The sequence below is a fragment of the Penicilliopsis zonata genome (genome assembly GCF_001890105.1).
Source record: "Penicilliopsis zonata CBS 506.65 unplaced genomic scaffold ASPZOscaffold_6, whole genome shotgun sequence".
NCBI lineage: Eukaryota > Fungi > Ascomycota > Eurotiomycetes > Eurotiales > Aspergillaceae > Penicilliopsis > Penicilliopsis zonata.
In genome coordinates, this window is record NW_019208916.1 from 976,304 (window position 1) to 999,392 (window position 23,089).

Sequence of the window (23,089 nt, forward strand, 5' to 3'; positions counted from 1 at the left end):
GTTGGACTCTGCAAGGTGCTGCTTTCAGGCTACATGAACAAGATCTTTACACCTGTCTAGTGCTCCGTATTTCTACCTGTACTTGAGTTGACATGGCAAGAATCAATAGAGACGTGCCTCTAGAATGGCAAGTCCTTTTTTTCAAGCAATCCTTTTTAATGGATATGTGGTCTCGTGGTAGAAACCCTCTTAACACAATAGAACTAGCTTTTGAATGGGTAATAGTGTAAAAAATATAATAATACAACAAGTAACCTATTCTTAATCTTGGACTCCATCTAATTGTGTGTCTTGTGAATGAAGACCTGGTAAGAAGGTAACTACAGGTACAGGTACCTAGTGGTTCAATCGGGTAAGGCGCCAAAATCCCCGATCGGCCGCAAGATGGAGGGATCTGAACCGCAGGAGATCCCACGCTTCCTGTCTCTCCCCATTATTTCTCGGCCGCAGTTCTTTCCCCTACAATAACTACCTCTCTGATAGGCCAAGCTGTCTCGAGTTGGTTCTAGCAGTTTGACGAATATTGTGATTCGATCTCGAGCCCGAACACAGGCGGCGTGTCGCTGCTCCCACACCCTCCCACGATGGACTACGAGATGGATATTGAGCCCATGGGGCCTCAGGTTACGGTCCGCGAGGTATATATATATATATATTTTTTTTTCTAAAGATTTTGAATAGGGAAGAAAAAGAAGGAATGGGGTCTGACTATGCTCTAGGCCGAGCCCAACCGTGTCGACTTCAAACTCAGCTCCGTCGACCTCGCGTTTGCCAACTCGCTCCGCCGCGTCATCCTCGCCGAAGTGCCCACGATGGCCATCGACCTGGTGGAGATCGAAAGGAACACCTCCGTGCTGCCGGACGAGTTCCTTGCGCATCGTCTGGGCCTGATCCCGCTGAACTCCAAGAACTGCGACCAGGACGTCCAGTACACGCGCGACTGCGACTGCGAGAACCACTGCGCACGGTGTAGCGTGACGCTGACGCTGCATGCGCGCTGTACAGGCGAAGATATCATGCGCGTGTACGCGCGCGATCTGGCCGTCAGCGGCGAGCGGGCCAACGAATGGGTCGGCAGCCCTGTCGTCGGTGACGCCAACGGCACGGGACCCCTGATCTGTAAGCTGCGGCGTGGGCAGGAGGTCAAGATGACCTGTATTGCGAAGAAGGGCATCGCCAAGGAACATGCCAAATGGGCGCCTACCGCTGCTGTCGGGTTTGAGTACGACCCGCACAATAAACTGCGCCATGTGGATTACTGGTACGAGGAGGATCCGATCAAGGAATGGTAAGTTTTTTTCTTCCCCCTCAATCCCTTCTGTTTCTTTTTTTGTTCCCTTCTAATGTCAGGCCCGTCTCTCAAAACGCTGCCTGGGAGGCTGCCCCCGCCCCCGACGAATCCTTCGATTACGACGCGGTTCCGAACAAGTTCTACATCGACGTCGAGAGCATCGGCAATCTGGAACCAGATACCATCATCCAGCAGGGGATCGTTGTTTTGCAACGGAAGCTCGCCACGGTCATCTCCTCCCTTACCGAGACTGGCGAAGGCGACCGGAACGGCATGGGCGGCGCCGAGGATGAGGATATGATGGGCATGCGGAGCCCCGATGCCTACGAGCCCCCCGAGGGCATTGATGGCGGGTTTACCGCGTATGCCAATGGCGGGCAGAGTGCCTGGGGCGCCAGCGCAACCACTCCCTACGGCGCAACTCCCTATGGTCAGAGTGGATTTGGCTTCTAACCGGGTAACGGTAACCATTTCTATCGTGTTTTCTTCATCAACCATCATTTGAAAGCGAAGAAATGACCGGGGGGGGGGGGCAAAGAAAAATCGAATAGAGCAAGCATGCGGACGGAGTTTTGTCTATCTTTTCACATCCACCACTTTGACAATGGGAAACAAGGCGCAGGAATTCATATTTTGGCTATCTTATTATTATTTTCTTTTTTTTTTTTTCTTTCCCCCTTCTTGCTTGCTGAAGGGACTCGACTTTTTTTTCTTCTACGGAGGTACAGTTGTTCTATATCATGTATTATAACCCGTGGACTTCTCGGAGCAAAGAACATACATTACGAACATCCTAGTAACTAGTAAATATAACTACTCACTGCTATTTAAACTACTGGTTTATTGATCTATGTCAGTATAATATAGATATAAAGTAAAAAAATGATATTTAATAAATAAATGTATTGTTCTATGATATCTAGAGCATCACGTGTCACTCCATAACAGGCTTAGCGCCAATATTTGCCCCTCCGCCTTCGGATTCACAAAATTCCAGACTGAGTCAAGAAGAGATTCTCAACCCCCTCATTTCTCTTTCTCTATTCTCCAACGTATACTTGGCTGTTCTTTGAGGCCAGGTATTGCAACGATGGCCTCCGTCGAAGTGCCCCTGAGACCACGGCCGGCTGAGCCCGAGCAGAGTACTCTGCAGCTGGAAAATGTTTCTTCTTTTTCCCCCCTCCCCTCTTCCCCTCTCCTCTCTCTACGCTTGATGCTAATCAAAATCCGATAGACAGAGAAGCGTGATGAGCTGATTGCCGTGAGTTTTGCCGCTCGATAATGTTTGTATACAGAGATAGAATAGAATCGCTAAGAATGTTTTTTTTTTCTAGTCCGAGAAGAAGTATCAGAAACAATGGGCCGAGGCTGGTGTCTTCAAACAAGATGCGCCTACGGACGGTTCGCAGCGCCCGCCCAAGTTTTTCGGCACCATGGCATACCCGTACATGAATGGCACTTTGCATGCCGGTCATGCGTTTACCGCGTCGAAGATTGGTTGGTGGAATACCTTGTTTGACTTGCTGTTATAATGCATACCTTGGTTGGATTGTTGTTCTAATGCAATACTAATGCTATGCTACTTGATAGAGTTCGCAACTGGGTTCGCTAGGATGGAGGGCAAGCGGGCCTTGTTCCCGCAGGGTTTCCACTGCTCCGGCATGCCCATCAAGGCCTGTGCGGATAAGCTCGCCCGCGAGGTGGAACTGTTTGGCCAGAACTTCGAGCGGTATGTGGAGGAGACCGGGGACGACGAGGAGGAGGAACCGGCTGCCCCGGCGGCCTCCAAGGATGGCAAGACGGATCTGGGCAAGTTCAGCGGGAGCAAGAGCAAGGCCGCCGCCAAGACGATCCAGACCAAGTACCAGTTCCAGATCATGTTGGCGCTGGGCGTGCCCGTGACGGAGATCCACCAGTTCGCCGACCCGGCGCACTGGCTGGCGTACTTCCCCCCGCTGTGCCGGGACGATCTGACCTCGTTCGGGGCCCGTGTCGACTGGCGGAGGTCCATGGTCACCACCGACGCGAACCCCTTCTACGACGCCTTTGTTCGGTGGCAGATGAACCGCCTGAACAACCTCGGCAAGATCAAGTTCGGCAAGCGCTATACAATCTACAGCCCCAAGGATGGCCAGGCCTGCCTCGACCATGACCGCAGCTCCGGCGAAGGTGTCACCCCGCAGGAGTACACCTGTCTCAAGCTGCGCACGCTGGAGTGGTCGGAGCGCGCCAAGGAGGTGATTGGAGACAAGCTGCCCGCCGACGCCAAGGTCTACTTCATCCCCGCCACCCTGCGTCCGGAGACCATGTACGGCCAGACCTGTTGTTTCGTCGGACCCAAGGTTGCCTATTCCGTCTTCGAGGTTTCCGCCAGCAAGAAGGAGTACTTTGTCATGTCCACCCGCGCGGCCCGGAACATGGCCTTCCAGAACATTTTCCCGGAATGGGGCGTGTACCCGAAGGTGGTGGACTTTGTGGGAGCGGACTTGGTCGGCACCCGCGTCCATGCCCCGCTCTCGGTCCACTCCGAAGGTGTCTATATCCTGCCCATGGAGACCGTCAAGCCCACCAAGGGCACGGGTGTCGTCACCTGCGTTCCCTCGAACAGCCCCGATGACTACGCCACCGTCCTGGAACTCACCAAGAAGGCCGACTACTACGGAATCAAGAAGGAGTGGGTGGACAAGGAGATTGTGCCGATCATCGACACCCCCATGGGCGACCTGAGCGCCAAGGTCCTTTACGAGAAGCTCAAGATCAACTCGCCCAAGGACGTGAAGCAACTGACCGAAGCCAAGGAGATTGCGTACAAGACCGATTTCTACCAGGGTACCATGAAGTTTGGCCCTTTTGCCGGCACGCCCGTGCAAGACGCCAAGCCCCTGATCACGGCCCAGCTGCTGGAATCCGGCGACGCGTTCAAGTACGCCGAGCCCGATGGGCAGGTCGTCAGTCGCTCGGGCGACGACTGTGTTGCCGCCTACCTGGACCAGTGGTACTTTGCGTACGGGACCGCGGAGAACGGTGGCGATGGTGCGTGGTGCCAGCAGGTCCTGGATCACGTCGAGGACGGGCTGAACACCTACTACGCGGAAGCCAAGCATGCGTTCGAGAGCACGGTCGCCTGGCTCGCCCAGTGGGCCTGCACCCGCTCCTACGGCCTGGGTACCAAGCTGCCCTGGGATCCCACCCAGCTGGTGGAGTCGCTGTCGGACAGCACCGTCTACATGGCCTACTACACCATCTGCCACTACCTGCACAGCGACATCTTCGGCAAGCAGCCCGGCCAGTCGAGCAAGCCGATCTTGGCGGAGCAGATGACGGATGACGTGTGGGACTACATCTTCCACCGCTCCGAGTCCGTGCAGACCGACATTCTCCCCGAGGATCTGGCTGCCATGCGCAACGAGTTTGCGTACTGGTATCCGCTGGATCTGCGGGTTTCGGGCAAGGACCTGATCAACAACCATCTCACCTTTGCGCTCTATCACCATGTGGCGCTGTTCCCCGAGAACTTCTGGCCGCAGGGATTCCGCGTCAACGGCCATCTGATGCTGAACGGCAAGAAGATGAGCAAGAGCACGGGCAACTTCCTGACCCTCCGCCAGGCGATCGAGAAGTTCGGCGCCGACGCGACCCGCCTGGCGCTGGCGGATTCCGGCGACGGGATCGAGGATGCCAACCTGGAGGAGAGTTCGGCCAACGCAGCCATTCTCCGCCTGTACGAGCTGAAGAAGTGGGCCAAGGAGACCCTGGAGGATTCGACCCTGCGGGACGGCGAGCTCTCCTTCTTCGACCGGCTGTTCGAGAACGACCTGAACACCCTGGTGATCGAGACGCGCAAGCTCTACGAAGCCACCATGTACAAGCTGGCGCTCAAGACCGGCTTCTTCGACCTCATGTCCTCGCGCGACTGGTACCGCGAGAACTGCCGCGCTGCGGGCGTGGGGATCCACAAGAAGCTGGCCCGCCGCTACGTCGAGCTGCAGGCCCTGCTCCTCACCCCGATCGCCCCTCACTGGGCCGATTCCGTCTGGCAGGAGATCCTGGGCCACCCGACCACCATCCAGAACGCCCTGTACCCGACCGTCCCGGCTCCCGACGCCGTCCTGGCCGCCGCAACCGCCTACGTCAAGGACACGGCCAGCTCCATCCTGCAGGCGGAGGCGAACCAGATGAAGAAGCTCGCCAAGGGCAAGCAGACGACCTTCGACCCCAACGCGGGCAAGAAGCTGACCGTCTTCGTGGCGGCGGCCTTTCCGGAATGGCAGCAGCGGTACCGCGGTATCGTGCAGGAGGAGTTCACCGCCAAGGGAGGCGATCTGGACGTCAAGGCCCTGGCGGCCAAGATCGCCAAGCCCGAGATGAAAAAGGCCATGCCCTTCATCCACACGCTCAAGAAGCGGCTGGACTCGGGCGAGGCCCCCGACCGCGTCTTCGCGGAGAAGCTGCAGTTCGACGAGGTCCTGGCCTTGCAGGAGATGACCCCGGGCTTGAAATCGACGATCCGGAAACTCGAGGCTGTCGAGATCGTTCGCGTCAAGGAGGGCGACGAGACCGGTGAGCTCGTCGGCTCCGCTGAGAGGATACCCCTCCCCTCTATGGCTTCGGGGGCCGTCCCGGGCAATCCGGCCTTTCACTTTACGAATGTTTAGACTTATCTAGATGAATTTGATTCAGCATTAAGTACGAGTTAAGAGTAGTAGTAGTAGTAGTAGTAGTAGTAGCTAATAACAACCATGTATGATGCATATCAAGTACAACTGTGTAATGCCTACACCTATAAACCAAACCAAACTATAAACCAAACCAAGCTAAATCACGAGTCGAGAGCATTGTATCTGAGTGTTAGAAAGTCAGAATGTTTAAATCCCCGGTAGAAACGACAGTAGTGAAGGGTTAGAAGTGAAATGAAATTAATACCCCTGTGTAGCAACTCCATGTCCCGTATCCATTTGTGCATATGCCACGACATTGACCACCTGACGAAACGCCAGCGTAAAAAAGATGGGGAAAGAAGACTTGATAATGAGGAGGAAGAGGAGGAGAAAGAGAGAGAGAGAGAGAGGATGAATCATGAGTCACCAGTCGATGCGTCGATGTGATTCGATGGATCTTCCGGCATGGATGGCACGCGGCGGCCGGCCCCGTAGACCATCTCCATCAGCTTAGCCTTTTGCTTTTCTCGGACAGAGCGCAGGTAGTCGTATGTGCCCTCGAGGCCCTTGATTTGTCCGTCAATGATGGACTCGACTGCGCCGAGCATGTGGTGGTGGTGATGATGATGGTTGTGGCCGGATGAGTCGAGGGAGGCGGAGGAGGAGGATGAAGAAGCGGCGGCTAGGCCGAGGCTGATGGAGTCGTTGCGGCGGACGAGCGGGCTGACGAGCTTGCGGCGAAGGGTCTCCAGGTTGACCTTGAGGGTGAGCAGGCGACCGTGATGATCCATGAGGAGGTGCTTGTTTGCGACGGTGCGGTTGCGCACATTGGTTAGCAGGCGCTTGTTCTTCTCGTACTTGCGGACCATGGCGGCGTCGGGCCCAAGCACACGCGTCCACAGCGAGGAGAGCATCTCGCCCTCGGCGCGCTCCTGCGCATCAGACTCGCGCACCACCGTGCGCTGCAGGTTGAGAAACTGCCGGTCGATTGACTCGAAGAGAGCAAAGAGCGCCGTCGAGTGCGTCAGCTCGCTGTTGATCGACTCCTCCAGTACGGACAGGAACTCGCTGAAAGTCCGCGTCAGCGTCGCCTGCGTACGCTGCGCACTCGTCGGCCCGAACACAGCCGTCACCACATGGCCTAGTGTCGTTGGTGTTGTCGCCAGCTCGGTACCGCCACCACCACCACCACCATTCTCTCCGCTCCCACTAGCCGTGGGGACGGTGCGCTCCAATGCGCCGAGCCGCGAGAGCATGTTGTGGAAGTTATCAAACATGATGGCGGGAAGGCTGCTGGGCGGTTCGGAGGAAAGTCGTTCGAGCTCGCGCTTCGCCCAGTCCATGACGATGAGGATCGAGTCAATGTCCGAGTCCACGTTGGCGAAGAAGCGCGTGAGCTCGAGCGACAGCGATTTGAGCGAATCGGAAAGCTCATCCAACTGACGCACGATGATCGGCGCGCTGGTCATGTTGGTCCCGCGGACAGACTCGCTGAGGTCCCAGACGGCAACACCGGTCTCCTGCAGCGTGCCAATCTGCTGCACCCCATTCTCCGAGTAATAGATGAGCGGCTCGAACGAGCGCGCAAAGCTCGACAGCTTCACCAGGTCTGGGATGGAGTGTGGTAAGGCCGGGAGAAACAATGCGCGCATGAAGACAAGGGAAAAGAGGAGAATGAGGATGGACAGGGTAGTGTTGGATTTGGTGCTCGTGATGCGGTCAAACTTGGATCGCAGGTAGGAAAACAATGCGACAAAGGGTTCGCGGTGCTGCACCTCTGCGCGGACAGCAAAACGGATGTCTTGGATGGGGAAAGAAGAAACGGCACAGGTCAGCATATTGTGCGCCAATCTGCTGAGACGGGGGTCCATCTTTTAGGGGGATAACGGATGAATGGGGGGGGGAGAGGAAGGGAGCCTACAGTTACTAAGATTTTCCGGTCCAAACTCCAGTCCTTCTGTTTCAGTAGCAGTGTTGGTAGCGGCGGCGGCGGCAGCGGTAGCAGGCAAGCCTCTGGGAATAATCATGGCCGGGCTCGGAGAGCGTCCCTTCATGGGCGAGTCCATATCTGCAGGCAGCGGCACATTTGCGGCGAGGGTGATGTCGCCCGAGGTGGTGTCCGGGTTGGAAGCACCCGGCGTATCCTCCGATGCATCTTCATACTGCGGGCTGGGTTCTCGCGAGTGGGAGGGACTGAGACCAACGGTGGGCTTGAGCTCCAGCCGATCTCCCGAGTCGCCTTTGCGCATGTACGGTTGATGTCGGTACCATCCACTGCCACGCACAACATCGTACTTGCGAAAGCCCGGGGGCGACCAGCGATCGACATTGGGCGTTATCTCGTCTGCGTCACCGTCCGAGTCCTCCGACCGGAAGCCCGAGTGCTGCGAGGGGAGACCAAAGAGTGGTGAGCGATGCGCGTTGCTGTTTTCTGCGAAATCCTCCAGCGAGGCATCTAATGAGGGATGGTCATCAAAGACATTATCCAGCTCGTCCAACATGGTGGACGGCGTATCGCACGGACGAAAGCCGGCAGGAGGGAGCTGTAATTGCAACACCGGGAATACCACAGGGACCAACGCGCCCCGATCAGCTTCGGCGGCAAGAGGAGGGGGGAGGGGGGGGAGGAAAGGTTAGCAAGAATAGGTAAGTGAAGCGCTTCAGAAGATCGGATGGATCACAAAAAGATTTGTAGTAAATGAAGTAGTAGTATAGTATGTAGTAGTAAGATGATTGATTGATTGATTGACTGATGGACTATGCGCCCGCGATTCTGTTCCAGCAAGAGAGTTGGACGACAGCCTGCAAATCAGAGACCAAGGCAAGTCGCGCAACGATGCGAAACATTTGAAACACGCGCAGGGAATGCCTCGAAGGGAGGGAAAGGAGGGGGGGGAAGACCGTCTGGGTACAAAAACGTGCCTCAAGCGCGTCAACAGTGAGAACAGTATAGGACGGGATGGATGCCTGGCAGGTTGATGCCTAGTTTTCACCCACTAGAATGTTAGCCAAGTCGCTCCTGCGCTCTGCAAGATGATAAATCTTGTCTTCTTGTGTTTTTTTTTCTTTCTTTCTTCTCTTTTCTTTTCTCTTGAAGCAGATGCGATGCTCTACGTGGGGAGATGCAAGAGCAGAGGAGGGGGAGGTGGGCAGGCCAGAGTGAAGGAAGGGGGAGGGGGGGGGGAAGAAGAGAGAGGAACAAACCCCATGGGCCAGTTTCGCCCCCCTCTCCCAGTAACCCAGACGGTCCCTCGCAGATAGGAGATGAGTCCATCCACTGCAGTGATCCCGGGTCCACCAGAACGCCAGCCACAAGTCAATCCTCAGTTCTTGTTCCTCCAGAAGACGGCAAAGAGCGGTGGCTGGTCCAATCGATCCCGTGGCCCATCATTGCGTTATTGGGCAGCGTTTGCTGGATCCAATCAGTCCAACCCCGGCTCAAACGGTCCTCTGGCTTGTTGACTTGTCTGCCGAATCATGACGAGCACTGCGTTCGACGGGCTCTGCACCGCCTGCTGGCTGGCCAGCTCAACCTGTCTGTCTATCCCGGCTGATCCCTGCCTGGCGGCGTCTGCTCTGGGAGCTGCAAGGATCGCCTGCCGACCCCGCCAGCGGCGAACAATGAAGGAATGAATGGTTCTGTCGAACAATACGACGACGTCATGACAATTGAACCCGAGTCTCTTGTTGACGAGACAAGAGGGAGACTCTTCCAGCAGACGGACGTCTTTCTTGTCTTTGTTGTGCAGGGAGGGAGAGACCAGACCGTCTGCTCTGAGCTGATTCGGGAAGATCCGGTTGAATGGAGCTGGTCATGTGGATGTAGTTCTGCCTGAGGCATGAAGTGCCTGTCGAGATGACAGCGCAACATGAATGATAGTAGTAGTAGTAGTAGTAGTCGTAGTAGTAGTAGTCGTAGTAGTAGTAGTCGTAGTCGTAGTAGTAGCAGTAGTAGAAGATGCTGCTCAGCAAGGAGTGCATATTTGACAGCTACATATTCTCCGGTATTCATGTCTGTATATATTCAAGTCACTGTCTACTCGGCAGAATACGGGAGTACAAATTATGCTGCATCCTCGAAAATAACTGAGAGGAGATATTATTACATCGCCCACGACTCACGCACTCTTTTTAACATACACGAGCAATGACAAGAAACCTGAGATCTATCGTATTCAACATCTTCCAGCGCGTAGAAGAGACCAGGTCTATGGGAGGGGTCCGGAACCGTAAAACAGAATGGGGGGAGGTAGAAAAAAAAAGAAAGAAAAGTTGGTGGTGGCTAAAATTACAAGTCTTATCCCAGCGGAGTTCTCTGCGCATAGCTTGCCATGTCTTTCAAGCATAGAAATCGACGCGTCGCGATGATCCGAGGTCCAAGTCGAGAACAAACATTATCCGTGATCAGGCGTTATGTGTTTATTTGGTGTTTTCCTTGAGGTAGCTGTGAAAAGAAACAGTCAGAGATCCTGCAGTTGTAAACACCCAAGGTTGCGGGGGAAATGGAGTGGCATACGAGATCAGGTCATTCCTGTCCTTGTTCTTCTTCAGACCACCGAAGGCCATCTTGGTACCGGGGATGAACTTCTTGGGGTTCTCGAGGTAGCTGAACTATACGGGGCATTAGCCTCTATGGTTTCCCATCATTATTCTTCCCCCGCGGTTTCGTTACATACCAGAGTGTTCTCGTCCCAGGTGACATTGGCCTGCTTGTTGGCGTCGGTGTAGGCGTAGCCCTCACAGGCACCGGTGCTACGGCCGAAAAGACCGTGCAGGTTGGGGCCGACCTTGTGAGGACCGCCAGCCTCGACAGTGTGGCACTGAGCGCAACGAGTCTTAAATCGGACGTCAGTACCGCATTTCTCACTCGCAAAAGAAAAATTATATGGCAATCAGTCTTACCTGGAAGAGCTTGGCGCCCTTAGCAACGTCACCTGAACCAAACAGCCCATTAGCATCGACTTCAGCCTGTGTCGCGATCTGCGCCGCAGCCTTGGCCGCTTGTACTTCGGCCTCGCGACAGAGTAGGGAAGTGGACAAGCAGAAGACGTCCCAGCTCGTCATGACGGTTGCAGTTTTTTTTTTTTTTTTCTTTATAAGAGGGAGTGGTTTTGCTTATGAGAGGGAAGAAAGGGTCGTAGTGTAATATAGCAGTGGCGAGAAGCTGGAATAAGAGTTCCAAGCCCAGATTAACAGAGGATATTTCTCTGTTCACATCTGCTACTCTCACTTACCACATGGGAGGGGAAAATGCCTAGACGTCTTCTGCTTGAAGCCAACAAACTCGCAGGGGTGGCTTACCGGGAGCGAAAGAGTCCTTGCCCATTGTGATTTTGATTTAAAAAAGGGTGGTGTATAGAACAGGAAATCTAGATATGCAACTGTACAGAGAGAATTGAAGCCACACGGGACCTGAAGGAGGCAATGGGAGGTTTCGAGCAGAGAATTGAACTGGCAGAAGGGGAATCGATCGCAAGTTTTTCTTTCGCGCAGGCAGAGAATTTGTACGATGCGCGACCGTCTGCCCGGCAGCTCCCGTGACCCGGAGGTTGGCCAATCACCGTGCAGATGATTCAGCAGCCCACGGACACAACCGGAGCCATCATGACGTTTTGTGGCCAGCTCTCGAGGAACAACTCAGCACTGAACATGGTTTATTTTTCGATCGGTATCCTAGATGAGCAGTTTGATATTGGGTAGAATCCGCTACTTCGACTCGCTTATACACAGATTTGGTGTTGTAATGCTGCTCCTCCAGGATGACCTCATGGTTATCGCCTTCACCGGGCCAGGGTGTGGGCCGGGTTGGAAATTCCCGCCTCGCTATTGACCCGAAATAAAGTGAAGAGAATGTCCGTCGGCTCCATCAGTCCGGAGTAAAGCTGCCCCGTACTATGTAGTCCAGACTCCGGAGTTGTACTTGGAGGCCGACGGATTCTCTAGAAGAGTATTTATTGTACAGCAGCGTCAGTTTCCAGGTACATAGGTGTCAGGGACCGAGAACATCAAGGCTTGTACCTAGGTACCTAGAAGGTTACTAGAAACCTTAGGTTAGGTACCTACCTAGTAGGTACTAGTACCTCTGGTAATCAGCAATTGACAACATGGCAATTGGTCGGAACATTGAACAACCGTTGAAAACCTTAGGCAGTGGCCAAGGAGGCTACACTCTTAGACGATAGGTGCGGAATAGACGGCACTCGTTGGCAAGATGGCCGAGTTGGTTATGGCGGCAGGTTCAAGAGATTTATTCCTCTTGCCTTAAAAATCTAAGGTAGATTTCTGCTTCTCGTGAGGGAACCGGGGTTCGAATCCCCGTCTTGTCATATATTTTTTGGTGGTGAATATTGATAGAGTATTTTTTGAGGAAGGCATATTCCAGGTTTAAATCAGACTTGAATAAATAATATGGACAGAGTCTTGACCTTGTAGCGATTTTTGTGGGGAGCTTTAACCAACATATGCCATGACGGAAAGAAAAGGGTTTTCAGGTGACGACCCAGCTCTGTTTTACAACAAAGACTTCCCTGACTGTCCGCCATAACTTGTGTTCTCTTTATCTTTCCCCTCCAGTACTACCTACCTCCTCGGTACCTTGACTGGATTCATCTGTCTTTCCTTCCATCCATCAACCTTGGAGTCCTCAAGCCTTTTCGATAGCACAGACTGCTCTGAAGCGGGGAATTAGATACAATAGGGGAACAGGTTCGAATATACTCGGTGATTGTTTGCAGCTGTGTTTCTCGTGATCCTACCGTCTCCGATCTGGATATGGTCTTGCTAATCGTTATTTTTAAGAAACCACAAAACCAGCCTGTACCAGTTAATGACCTAATCCAGGTTTCGTAGAACCTGAGAGCACACCAAGCAGCCTGGCGGAAATAACAAATCATACAACGATGCTGAACATGTGGTCGAAATCACCTGCTATTGGGCCTGTGTGAATGAGGATGTCAAGGTTGAACCAAGTCAAGTCTCCTCCTAGCTAGGACATTGACAGAGAAATCTTTTGCTCACATCCTGTTACGAATCATTGCAGTCGGTGTCAAGATAATCGCAGAGCCTCCAAAAATACAATCGGTCGAGCTACCTGAGAGCACACCAACTGGCATCAGGCCCGGCACCAAGCCAATTTCCAGAAAAGTGTCCACAAGTTACGACAGGTCCAAAATTCAATTGTGACATTGGAGACGTCTTCGCGGTATCTGGGTGGCGCACCTTTGACTTGATACAGACTTGCATATCCGCTCATGTTCGGCGATTTAACATAGCCAGAACAGCATTGCCATTGATTGAGAAGAATATTTTAATCATATCCGACGCATTCGAGTCAAGCAATTCGGCATTGTTGCCATCATCAGACAAGGTCGAATTTGTTAGGTCTTTAGCTCTAGTTCATCTCAAGGATTAGCTGCTAGCACAACCTGATATGGACTTTGAATGTCTATGGGTACCAGGTGGAACATATAGTATAGTTACTCTATACCTTCATACCTAGGTACATTCGAGCACACTCGGTTGTTAGAGGTCTCTACTCCGTTTGTGACCACCATCCCTAGGCGGACTGTAGATAGTTACCTAGTTAACTAGGTACCTAAATGTGATTGTTCCTGAATTTAGGGAAGCTGTCACTATGACGTGATAAACATGTCATGCAGAATCCCTAGATAGTATTAAGGTATACTCCATCGTACCTTAGATACCAGATACTACCAGATAACCAGGGTACCCGTACTACTCCGTAGATACTACTAATCTACCCTGAGTGCAGGTACAGGACTGATCAGTGATTACCCTGTCGTACTCCGTACCCTGCTCCAAACCGCGTATGTAAGTCATGATTAGTTAACTATGATATGATGTTCATGTTCATCAGACCTGGAAGGATCTGGCTGGGGCGGACCCGGCAGAGTGTCTCCTCCCCACTGCTGACGCGACGTGTGTCTAGACTGTAGGTACTGACTACTTATGACCAATCCGTACTGTGTGGAACTACTAGTACAAGTTACGCAGTTGATCTCCATAGTAGGTAATAATTAGTACTCGTACGGAGTACTCTGTAGTCAGTAGTTAGTTAGTACTCAAGCTGACTTAAGTCGAGTACTCCATATTCCAAATCCGAGTAATGAAGGTAGTACTCTAATAATAAAATTAATGATACTCCTATGTAGTACGGAGTACGGAGTACCTACCTATGTACTAGAATCGACCCGTTACAATGGATCCTACCTCCTCCTACCCCTGCTGAACGAACTGAAGAAACAGAAACGGCTCATCTGTAACAGCGGCGGCAGCTCAGGCGCAGCCCATCTCCCGGCGGACTAAGGGACGGGCCTGGCAGGTGGAGTTTCCGAGTTCCCCGGTGGTAGTATTTGTTAGTATTTGTTAGTATTTGTTAGTATTACAGTAGTTTAGTACCTAGTAGGTAGGTACCTAGTAGTTCAGTAGGTATTGGTTAGCTGTTATTATTATGAGTACCTTAGTACCTACCTGGTACCTAGTAGTAAAATACGTATCTGCGGGTGTGCCTAAACAATCGGTGGTTCGGTCAGGAACACCAAAAAGGGGCTGTAGGTCAACATATGGATCCAGTACCTATTAACTTTGTAGACTACTAGGTACACTACATAGTACCTACACTACAATCAGGTTCATAGTATAGAGGACACTTTTGTTTAATTTCATCCTCAAGTAAATTTGTAATAAATAGTAAATAGTAATAGTAATAGTCAATAGCATGACTGGTCATGTGCTCACTGCTCGATTGATCGCCATGCACGCGGTGATCGGGATCGAGACTATGACCAAATACTGGGTACTTACTGTATGTATTGTACGGAGTACTCCGTACGACGAGACAGTATAAAACCAACTTGGTTAGAGGTTGAGTTATGGACAGTTAGCCACTAAACAGAGTAACTGCGTTGTATGCAACTAAGCCCTGCTCCGTTCCGCTGGGTTGGATCACCTCCACTTACTAGTAATTATAGAGGTACCTAGTACTCTGTACTCTGTAGTTGTGATAGTTGTACAGCACTACCAGGCAGCACTGCTAGTTGCTGGCTTTAGTACGAGTACGAGTACTCTTAGAGCACTACATAATATCGATATTAGGATGGAGTACTCCGTACTCCGATGTAGGAAGTAATAAATATTCCTACTAGATGTATCTCCTAGCATGTCGAGTTAATATATACTATGTGGTACAGAGTATCAGCATGTCCATGTTCCACAGCAGGCGCGGCAAGCAATATTCAACTGGGGACATGCACTGGTCGCGGGGCGGCCACTCACGACGACGAGACGTGTCGACCGGGGTTATGGCCATGTCGCTTTCGAGGATCCGACAGGATTCGACGAATCGTCCTTGTGCCCATCGTAGCGAATAGCTCAGGTTATTCCAGACACGTCAAGAGTACGGAGTACCTGGATTATGGATTATTGGTGGTACGGAGTACGGTGTACCTGGTACCTAAGAGGTTAGGTACGGAGTATTGGATGACTCCGTACGGTACCGTACTGGATGACTAATCGCCAAGGGTCTCGGGCAACTGTGCAGGGGCAACGCGGCCCAACCCCTGGAAGACCGAGTCTCAACGGAGCTGGACGAAGTATGTACAGAGGAACAGATATAATAGCGATTATGAGTATTTAGTACTCTGTATGGAGTGTAGAAATTATATTCTATGAAGCATATGTAGTAGACCAGTCGGTGGTGTGGAGGAATCTGGTAGATGATTGACAACGTTGGCAACGGTTCGGCCCTGTCCATCCATCCAAGGTACACTCACCACGCAGACTCCTCCCGTTCCACCACCCACTCTTTTATTGGGCCACGCGAGACTGTTTTCCTTTCTTCGTTTTGGGATAGTAGTAGTATACTAGGTACCTACCTAACCTACCTAGGGTACTAGGTAGTACCTCCTACCTAGGTATATAGTACAGAAGACCAGGTCACTGCGCATGCACATGCATCAGATAAGCCGATCGAGTCCACGCCATGCATTGCCATAATCGACCTCTCAAATTAAGGACTGTACTCATAATTTTGATTACCTGTGACTTAGGTACGGAGTGAATAGCTGTATGAAGTACTCCTATCCGTACTACTCCGTTAGCTATACTCCGTACTCATACTAAGCTTACTAGCCATTACACACTCCTCCTGGTGGAGCTGGTTGGACCTGTAGAGGGGCGTAAATAAAAGGAATAAGGAACAATAATTAAAGGGAAAAAAATTAAAAAAAAAAAAAATTAAAAAAGAGAAAAAGAGAAAATAAGAAAGGAATAATAAATACAATAAAAATAAATCCAGCTTAACGCTCTATCCTTCTTTGGTTGTCCGTCGCGTCTTGCGTTCCTCGCGCATCCCATCCTCTTTGCCCCTCTGGCCAGTGGCCACTCTCTTTCTCCCCCCCCCAGTCCCGGCCGTCCGTCAACGTCGAATCTCACCACACGCACTCCCTCACACAAACACACACACAACAACTCATATCACTCTCCTTTACCTTTCCTCTATGCACTCCCTGCCTCCCCTCGCTTCGCTCATTAATTGTTTTCCCTCTTCCATCCATCAACCCACGTCTAGTCTGCTTCGCCCGCCGCCGGACTTCCTGCCTCCCTCCTCCTCAGCCGTCCCACCGCCGTCGTCTTTCTCTCTCTTTCTCTCTCTCTCTCTCTCTCTCTGACACTCGAGCTTCGTCATCTTCACGCCCTCCGTCTATATAGCAGACTACAGAGCGTCAAGAAGATTTACTCTCTGATCCGCGTCAACGCTATCTCCCATTTGCAATTTGCTCCGCCCTCTTGACTGCTGTTGCTCTAGTCTCCACGCCCCCCCCCCCTCTCCCCCCAAAAGAGTGCCTAGTCGCCTCCTTCCCCCCCCCTCTCGTCACCGTCAGGGGCTTCCCAAGAGCTCTGATCATTCATTTTAGAGGATTGTCCAAACGGCTCCGCTTCCCGGACAACGGGTCACGTCCATATTTCTGGGTCTTCCATCGTGCTTCCAGATCGTCCTCTCCCTCCACTTTCGTTATTTCCTGGAACTTATACATGACCCCCTCCTCCCGCCCCCCTCGGTCGTTTCTTCTGCTCTTCCTTCCCCTCTTCTCAACCATTTGATGCAATCTCTCTCTCTCTCTCTCTCGACACACCAATTATATACAGCTCTTGCAGATAATGTACACAGAGTCTTCGTGAATTCTTCCTAAGCTACCTCTTCAGGTGAGTGACACCTGCTGATGGGAGACGATGATGCATTGATTAGACTCCCCCCCTATTAATAGACACTGACGATATCATTCCAGTCTCAACCGATTCTCTTGCTCTCTTTCTGCTGGCCAGAAATCAGGAGGGGGGAAGAACACCCTGCTCACCATGACTGTCGCCTACGAGTACTCCTCCCGGGCTGCGGCCCAAGCGTCGACGGCGACGTTGGAGGAACGATTCGAAGTGATCAAGGAAGTTGGTGATGGAAGTTTTGGAAGCGTGGCTCTGGCCCGTGTCCGGACCGCCGGAGCTCATATTGCCCGGAGGGGCACAATGGTCTGTTGGACTTTTTTTTTCTATGACGATATGCTTGGAGCTATGGCTAATATCCCCACAGGTGGCGATCAAGACGATGAAGAAGACATTCGACTCATTGACCCCGTGTTTAGAATTGCGAGAAGTCATCTTCCTACGTACCATCCCCTCACATCCTCATCTTGTCCCCGCCCTCGACATCTTTCTCGACCCCCTTTCTCGCAAGCTACACATCTGCATGGAATTCATGGATGGGAACTTGTACCAGCTCATGAAAGCCCGGGACCACAAGTGTCTGGAGAATAAGCATGTCAAGAGCATCCTCTTCCAGATCCTCGGCGGTCTCGACCACATCCATGCCCACCACTTCTTCCACCGCGACATCAAGCCCGAGAATATCCTGGTTTCTACCTCCGCCCCCAATGACTCGGCCTTCAGCCGATACTCCACCCTCGTCACCCCGCCATCCACGCCCCCGACCTACACCGTCAAGATTGCCGACTTTGGCCTCGCCCGCGAGACCCACTCGCGGCTGCCCTACACCACCTATGTCTCAACCCGCTGGTATCGGGCTCCCGAGGTTCTCCTGCGCGCCGGCGAGTACTCTGCCCCCGTCGACATGTGGGCCGTGGGCGCCATGGCCGTGGAGATCGCCACCTTGAAGCCCCTGTTCCCCGGCGGCAACGAGGTCGACCAAGTCTGGCGCATCTGCGAGATCATGGGCAGCCCGGGCAACTGGTACAGCAAGTCCGGCGCCAAGATTGGCGGCGGCGAATGGAGAGAAGGGTCTCGTCTGGCTCAGAAGCTCGGCTTCACCTTTCCCAAGATGGCGCCGCACTCCATGGAGAGCATCTTGCAACCGCCGCAATGGCCTACGGCATTCAGCAACTTTGTGACCTGGTGTCTGATGTGGGATCCAAAGAATCGCCCGACCTCCTCCCAGGCCCTCAATCATGAGTACTTTGCCGACGCCGTCGATCCCCTGCGCCCCAAATCATCCACCGCCCGTCTGCTCGGTCGCAAACAGTCGGACAAGAGCTTCCGCTCCCCGTCGAGGGAGCTCAACGACTCGCCCACCACGCTGTCGGCCAAGCCATCCTGGTTCCGGCGCTCACTCATTGGGCGATCCGAGAGCCCCGCCCCCGGTGTCGAGATCGAGCAAGCATCCCGGTCCCCTGTCGCGGTCTCCTACAACAATCTCTCCGTTCCTGAGGCACAGTCCAAGTCTACAACAGCAGCTACTACCACCAAGTCATCGACCACCAGTAAACGAGCCACATGGGCAAACGGTGCGCCCATGCCGATTCTTCCCTCCATCCGTCCCGTGTCTCCGCTGTCGAACGCGGTGACCGCCCAGGGAAATTCCACCCTAAGCTACGGAAACGAGGTCTCTTCCAATGCCAGTGATTCTTCGAACAAGAAGATCGGCCGTCAGCTGTCGGTCAACTCACACGGCAACCACTACGCCGAGATGCATCGCCAGGAGACGGAGCGAGCCCTCAACGGGCTGTGCAACAATAACAATACGAATGCCGCCGTGGCGGCCAAGGAGAGCTTCTTTTCCCACCTGCGGAAACGAGCCCGTCGGCTGTCAGGCCGGAACCAATTGAACGCCGCCATGACGGACGACGTGGAGGCCAACGCCGGCTGTATGCCGTGGTCCAACCGGTCGTCGCTGGCGTTGGACTCGGCGAACATTCTCGAGGCTGCCAAACAACAGGGCTCGGACATGTCCGAGCTGGACAAGGCACTGCAGAACGTCAAGTACACTCTCGACGCCTCGGCGCTGGGCAACGTGCCCGTGCAGCTCACATCGAATGGCGAGGTCATGGTCAGCAAACGCCAGTCAATGCCGCAAGGGTCGATCCGATCCCTGAACGAAAGCCCCGCCTCCTCATCCACCGGCGGCAGTGGTTCCATGCCCTCCAGCCGCACCCGGCGCACACACCAGATCACCTCCAACCCCATCCACCGGTACGAGACGCCCGAGGAGGAAGACGAGCTGCTGGACGAGGTGCTGAACTCGGCCAACCGGGCGGCCCGGCACCTGGCACACATCGAGACCGGGCGGGCACTCCCAAACCCGTACCCAACTCCCTCCCCGTCGGCCAAGTTCGATGGCGACTATTTTGGCCAGTCCGACGCCACGCCCTGCCGTCGCGTCGAGGCCAAGTCCGACAACGCCGCCTCCAACCGTCAATGGCCCACGCCTCCGTACGAGGAGGGCGAGTGGTCCAAGATGAGCTCTACAACGTCGGCGGTCTTTGCCGGGACCACTTTTCGGTAGCTGTACCCCCTAGCTATCTTCTCTCCCTCTCTCTCTCTCTCTTTTTTCCCCTCTCGCCTTCCTTTCTCTCCCTCCCCCCTTTCTCTATTCTCCTTCCATCAAGCCAGACATACGCATCGGAAATCTCCGAGGACGGCGTACGGGATCTTTCATCTCTTGTGACTATTGTGCAGGTTCGGCTATTGTGCTGTTTTTATTTTTTTTTCCCCCTCTCTTTCATCTCATGTACAAGGGTTGGGCTTAGAAGGTTAGCCCCGGATTTTGTGTCGATTTTTTTTTTCTTTCTTTCCTATCTTTCTCTTCATACCCCTACAGGCCCTGCATAGATCTCGATGGCCTCGCAAGATGCGGTTCTTTTTCTTTGTCAAAAAGATGTGTCTGTCTTATATATTTACTGTCTCATACCTTTCTTTTTTTTTTTGTATGTCAGCGTTGCATTCTGCGCCAGTCGCAGTCACATACACCATATATCACTCCGCCTTATATACCTGCTCTCCTGCTCTCCTGCTCTCCTGCTCTTCCTGCTCTTCCTGCTCTTCCTGCTCTTCCTGCTCTTCCTGCTCTTCCTGCTCTACCTGATCTACCTGATCTACACCTGCTCTACACCTGCTCTACACCCATACATACCTGCTCTACACACTATATACTTCCATCCTTATATAATTACCATCTGACATGTCGTCATTTCCTTTGTCCACCGAATCTACACTTCCTGTACATTTTTGAGGTACTCCTCGCCTGTCAATCCTTATGCACTCGTGCACGAAGTTGATCTTCGTGGCTGTAATATATTAATCAATCTTCTGACCTGGTCGTACTACCTGTAACTATTTTTATCGTGTAGCATAATTTACATCAATAAAACTGTAGTTAATACGTAAGGTAGGCAGAGTAACTACTCTGTACTCCGTTAGTACTCAGTGATAGTGATAGCGGAACAACAAATCCCCGACTATCAAATTATTTTCCATCCTCCCAATTCAATCAACAAATTAAATCCAATTCATACAAATTAATACAAGTCAAATAGTCGAAATGCAAAAGGCCTCCTCAGCCTCCCAAACCCCCCACCTCTCCCCCGCCGAGCTCTCCTACCTCTACACCTCTCTCGCCCTGCCCGGGGCCCCAATCCGCCCAGACGGCCGCTCCCCAACGCAGTTCCGGCCCCTGTGCGCCGAGACGGGCATCCTCCCAGGCACGAACGGGAGCGCGCGCATCGGGTTCGCGGACGGGACGCAGGCTATCGTTGGCGTCAAGGCGGAGGTGGAGCGTACAGATTCAGGAGAGCTCTCCGGGTCGAGTTCATGGGTTCAGATCTCGGTTGAGATCCCGGGGTTTCGTGATGATGACGCCTTGCCTGTTTTTCTATCTGAGATGATGCGCGAGGCGTTGGGGGGTGTCGATTCAGATACTGAGACTGACACTGGGTCTGAGACTGGGCTCAAGGGTCGGTTGGTGATTAATCGACGCTGGCACTGGAGATTATACATTGATGTAAGTTCAAGCTTTATTGGATACGGCCCAAGGCTTTTTCTATAGATATTAACGTGCTAGGTCCTCCTTCTCTCTCAACCACTCTCGTACCCCCTCCCCCTCCTCTCGCTCACCACGCATCTGGCCCTCCTCTCGACGAAACTCCCCAAACTCAAATCGCAGGGCGAGGAAGACCCCTTCTTCGACGACGACTGGGAAGTCGCCCAGAACTTATACCCTAGACACTCGACGACAGTTGCACCCCCGATCACCCTGCTTGTCGTCTCGGTGGGGGAGAATATCATCTTCGATCCGAATCGGGAGGAGATCGCGGTTGCGGACGCGGTGATGGCCGTGTCGGTGACGAGAAGCGAGAAGAATAGCTCTGCGAAGAGCAACGCAGAAGAAGGAAACCTAGCCCTGAAACCGAACCCGAAACTGAAACTCCTTTCTATCCGCACGATTGATCCGCCGTCCCGTCTGACGCAGCCGGGCGTCCCCGATGCAGAGAACGCGACCACGGGCGACGAAGAGGTTGCCGGCGTGTGGAGGCCTCGCAGGGGGGGTGTCAAGCGTGCTGTCGTTGCGAATATGGTGCAATTGGTTCTCGGGGAGGTGGGCGAAGAGGTTTTACAGGGGTTAGAGGGGTTTAGCGTGCATACATGAATCTATTCAATGTACAAAGTGAGAAGAATAATTTAATGTACATGTCTACCAAATGCCTAGCCACTTCTTGACTGGCTTCTTCTTCCCCTCCCAATCCACAAACTCGGACTGATCCTGCGCAATAGGCGACTGGTCGTCAACAGCAGCAGCAGCAGCAGCAGCAGTAGTAGTAGCAGGTACATCTCCCTCTTCCAACCCATGGGCCACACGGAATTGCCGCCTCTTCTCTGCGTCTTCGACACGCTTATGCCTCTGTTCCCTGACGAGCACCGAATTATGCTGCACGTCCATCTTGAACACGCTGACGGCCTGCGAGATCGTGTCGATCGGATGCGAGAGTAATCCCGACCAGGGTGGGAGGAGGTGTGCAAACGGCGACGAGCGTTTGAAGTTGGTCGTGAAGGTGAACGTTGCAAGCGATGTCAAGACGCCCTTAGAACATTAGCAACTTTTCTTTTTCTTTTTCTTTTTCTTTTTCTTTTTTTCAAGGCCAAAAACTTACCATCGCTATCCAAATATGGATCCATTTGTTGGTCAGGAATTTAAACATGACTGTATTCGGCGGGGGAAAGGTATTCGGATACTGCTTCGCCTCGCGCTCGGCGATCTCTTTCTCCGATAGCTTCGGACCAGGGTAGTTGAGCGGCTGGCTCACAATACGCCCGTTCTTGGTCTGCACAACGCGGCGGGAGGCGTGCGACGGAGGGCGGAATTTGTCTGGCTTCTCGAGCACGCGCGGCGGTCCATTGTGGGCAGGGGGAGAGCTGGAGAAGAGGCGCGCGGAGACCACGCTGCGGCGAGACAGGGCGCGGAACGTCGCTGGCGAGGGCATGCCGCGGGGGATCAAGAATCGTGGGATGCTCCCGGACATGATGGCGGCGGGGTTGTGAAGACGGTGTACAGTCTCGGGGTGAGTGGTGAGTGGAATTCTGGTTGATAAGAGGAGTAGAAGTTTTAGGTCACGTGATGATTGGTATAGACTTAGACTATAGACCGTATAGACTATAGACAGTATAGGGAATGATTTACTGAATCAGTGTATTTATATCTAGTAGATGGGTCAATCTGCTGGTATATTCTAATAGTCACTGGTGTTATACTTGATTATTTCTATTTATTCTATGTATACTTCTGACTGCCAGTCTATACGGCAGCGAGTGGACAGACATAGATGTCCAAGTATATACTATA

At 52.9% G+C, this 23,089-nt stretch overlaps 9 protein-coding genes and 1 non-coding gene across 10 annotated transcripts; 5 read left to right on the forward strand and 5 right to left on the reverse strand.

Annotated features, from left to right (window-relative positions):
- Window positions 1–416: 416 nt before the first annotated feature.
- On the forward strand, window positions 417–1,907 carry ASPZODRAFT_132146 (hypothetical protein). Its single transcript, XM_022722949.1, has 3 exons — window positions 417–638; window positions 720–1,288; window positions 1,351–1,907. Exons 1-3 carry the CDS (start codon window positions 585–587, stop codon window positions 1,742–1,744), a joined length of 1,017 nt encoding a protein of 338 aa, XP_022581695.1. The 5' UTR covers window positions 417–584; the 3' UTR covers window positions 1,745–1,907.
- A 415-nt stretch (window positions 1,908–2,322) lies between these two features.
- On the forward strand, window positions 2,323–5,946 carry ASPZODRAFT_25256 (hypothetical protein; the record flags this gene model as incomplete). Its single annotated transcript, XM_022727992.1, has 4 exons — window positions 2,323–2,453; window positions 2,526–2,552; window positions 2,626–2,788; window positions 2,882–5,946. Exons 1-4 carry the CDS (start codon window positions 2,382–2,384, stop codon window positions 5,944–5,946), a joined length of 3,327 nt encoding a protein of 1,108 aa, XP_022581696.1. The 5' UTR covers window positions 2,323–2,381.
- Window positions 5,947–6,107: 161 nt separating this feature from the next.
- Window positions 6,108–6,374, reverse strand: ASPZODRAFT_132147 (hypothetical protein; the record flags this gene model as incomplete). The annotated part of the gene is made up of 2 exons (XM_022722950.1): window positions 6,215–6,374; window positions 6,108–6,132 (listed from the first exon to the last, which is right to left on the reverse strand). The coding sequence occupies exons 1-2, from the start codon at window positions 6,367–6,369 to the stop codon at window positions 6,111–6,113; spliced, it is 177 nt and encodes a 58-aa protein (XP_022581697.1). The 5' UTR covers window positions 6,370–6,374.
- Window positions 6,115–8,727, reverse strand: ASPZODRAFT_1911918 (hypothetical protein). Its single transcript, XM_022727335.1, has 3 exons — window positions 7,871–8,727; window positions 6,215–7,750; window positions 6,115–6,132 (listed from the first exon to the last, which is right to left on the reverse strand). Exons 1-2 carry the CDS (start codon window positions 8,448–8,450, stop codon window positions 6,366–6,368), a joined length of 1,965 nt encoding a protein of 654 aa, XP_022581698.1. The 5' UTR covers window positions 8,451–8,727; the 3' UTR covers window positions 6,115–6,132; window positions 6,215–6,365.
- An 882-nt stretch (window positions 8,728–9,609) lies between these two features.
- ASPZODRAFT_141941 (hypothetical protein) lies at window positions 9,610–9,930 on the reverse strand (the record flags this gene model as incomplete). The annotated part of the gene is made up of 1 exon (XM_022724802.1): window positions 9,610–9,930. The coding sequence occupies one exon, from the start codon at window positions 9,928–9,930 to the stop codon at window positions 9,610–9,612; it is 321 nt and encodes a 106-aa protein (XP_022581699.1).
- A 141-nt stretch (window positions 9,931–10,071) lies between these two features.
- Window positions 10,072–11,359, reverse strand: ASPZODRAFT_132149 (hypothetical protein). Its single transcript, XM_022722951.1, has 5 exons — window positions 11,251–11,359; window positions 10,852–10,883; window positions 10,626–10,784; window positions 10,466–10,560; window positions 10,072–10,393 (listed from the first exon to the last, which is right to left on the reverse strand). The coding sequence occupies exons 1-5, from the start codon at window positions 11,273–11,275 to the stop codon at window positions 10,369–10,371; spliced, it is 336 nt and encodes a 111-aa protein (XP_022581700.1). The 5' UTR covers window positions 11,276–11,359; the 3' UTR covers window positions 10,072–10,368.
- A 795-nt stretch (window positions 11,360–12,154) lies between these two features.
- On the forward strand, window positions 12,155–12,275 carry ASPZODRAFT_t70. The gene has a single exon. It is a non-coding gene; the product is annotated as a tRNA-Leu (tRNA).
- Window positions 12,276–17,325: 5,050 nt separating this feature from the next.
- On the forward strand, window positions 17,326–19,759 carry ASPZODRAFT_65015 (hypothetical protein; the record flags this gene model as incomplete). The annotated part of the gene is made up of 2 exons (XM_022729272.1): window positions 17,326–17,493; window positions 17,555–19,759. 2 exons carry the CDS (start codon window positions 17,326–17,328, stop codon window positions 19,757–19,759), a joined length of 2,373 nt encoding a protein of 790 aa, XP_022581701.1.
- Window positions 19,760–20,794: 1,035 nt separating this feature from the next.
- Window positions 20,795–21,898, forward strand: ASPZODRAFT_141945 (hypothetical protein; the record flags this gene model as incomplete). The annotated part of the gene is made up of 2 exons (XM_022724803.1): window positions 20,795–21,253; window positions 21,314–21,898. The coding sequence occupies 2 exons, from the start codon at window positions 20,795–20,797 to the stop codon at window positions 21,896–21,898; spliced, it is 1,044 nt and encodes a 347-aa protein (XP_022581702.1).
- Window positions 21,899–21,943: 45 nt separating this feature from the next.
- On the reverse strand, window positions 21,944–22,769 carry ASPZODRAFT_15873 (hypothetical protein; the record flags this gene model as incomplete). The annotated part of the gene is made up of 2 exons (XM_022726365.1): window positions 21,944–22,330; window positions 22,401–22,769. 2 exons carry the CDS (start codon window positions 22,767–22,769, stop codon window positions 21,944–21,946), a joined length of 756 nt encoding a protein of 251 aa, XP_022581703.1.
- Between the last annotated feature and the right edge of the window lie 320 nt (window positions 22,770–23,089).

Excerpts from the sequence above, each read along its gene's own strand:
- ASPZODRAFT_132149 (XM_022722951.1), bottom strand. The coding sequence starts at position 11,275 with ATGGGCAAGGACTCTTTCGCTCCCG. Across the intron at positions 10,785-10,851 it reads AGGGCGCCAAGCTCTTCCAG|ACTCGTTGCGCTCAGTGCCA; the intron begins GTAAGACTGATT and ends GTCCGATTTAAG. Across the intron at positions 10,394-10,465 it reads GACAGGAATGACCTGATCTC|CTACCTCAAGGAAAACACCA; the intron begins GTATGCCACTCC and ends TTCTTTTCACAG.
- ASPZODRAFT_1911918 (XM_022727335.1), bottom strand. The coding sequence starts at position 8,450 with ATGTTGGACGAGCTGGATAATGTCTTTGATGACCATCCCTCATTAGAT. Across the intron at positions 7,751-7,870 it reads ACCGGAAAATCTTAGTAACT|ACATCCGTTTTGCTGTCCGC; the intron begins GTAGGCTCCCTT and ends TCCCCATCCAAG.
- ASPZODRAFT_132146 (XM_022722949.1), top strand. The coding sequence starts at position 585 with ATGGACTACGAGATGGATATTGAGCCCATGGGGCCTCAGGTTACGGTC. Across the intron at positions 639-719 it reads CTCAGGTTACGGTCCGCGAG|GCCGAGCCCAACCGTGTCGA; the intron begins GTATATATATAT and ends ACTATGCTCTAG. Across the intron at positions 1,289-1,350 it reads GAGGATCCGATCAAGGAATG|GCCCGTCTCTCAAAACGCTG; the intron begins GTAAGTTTTTTT and ends TTCTAATGTCAG.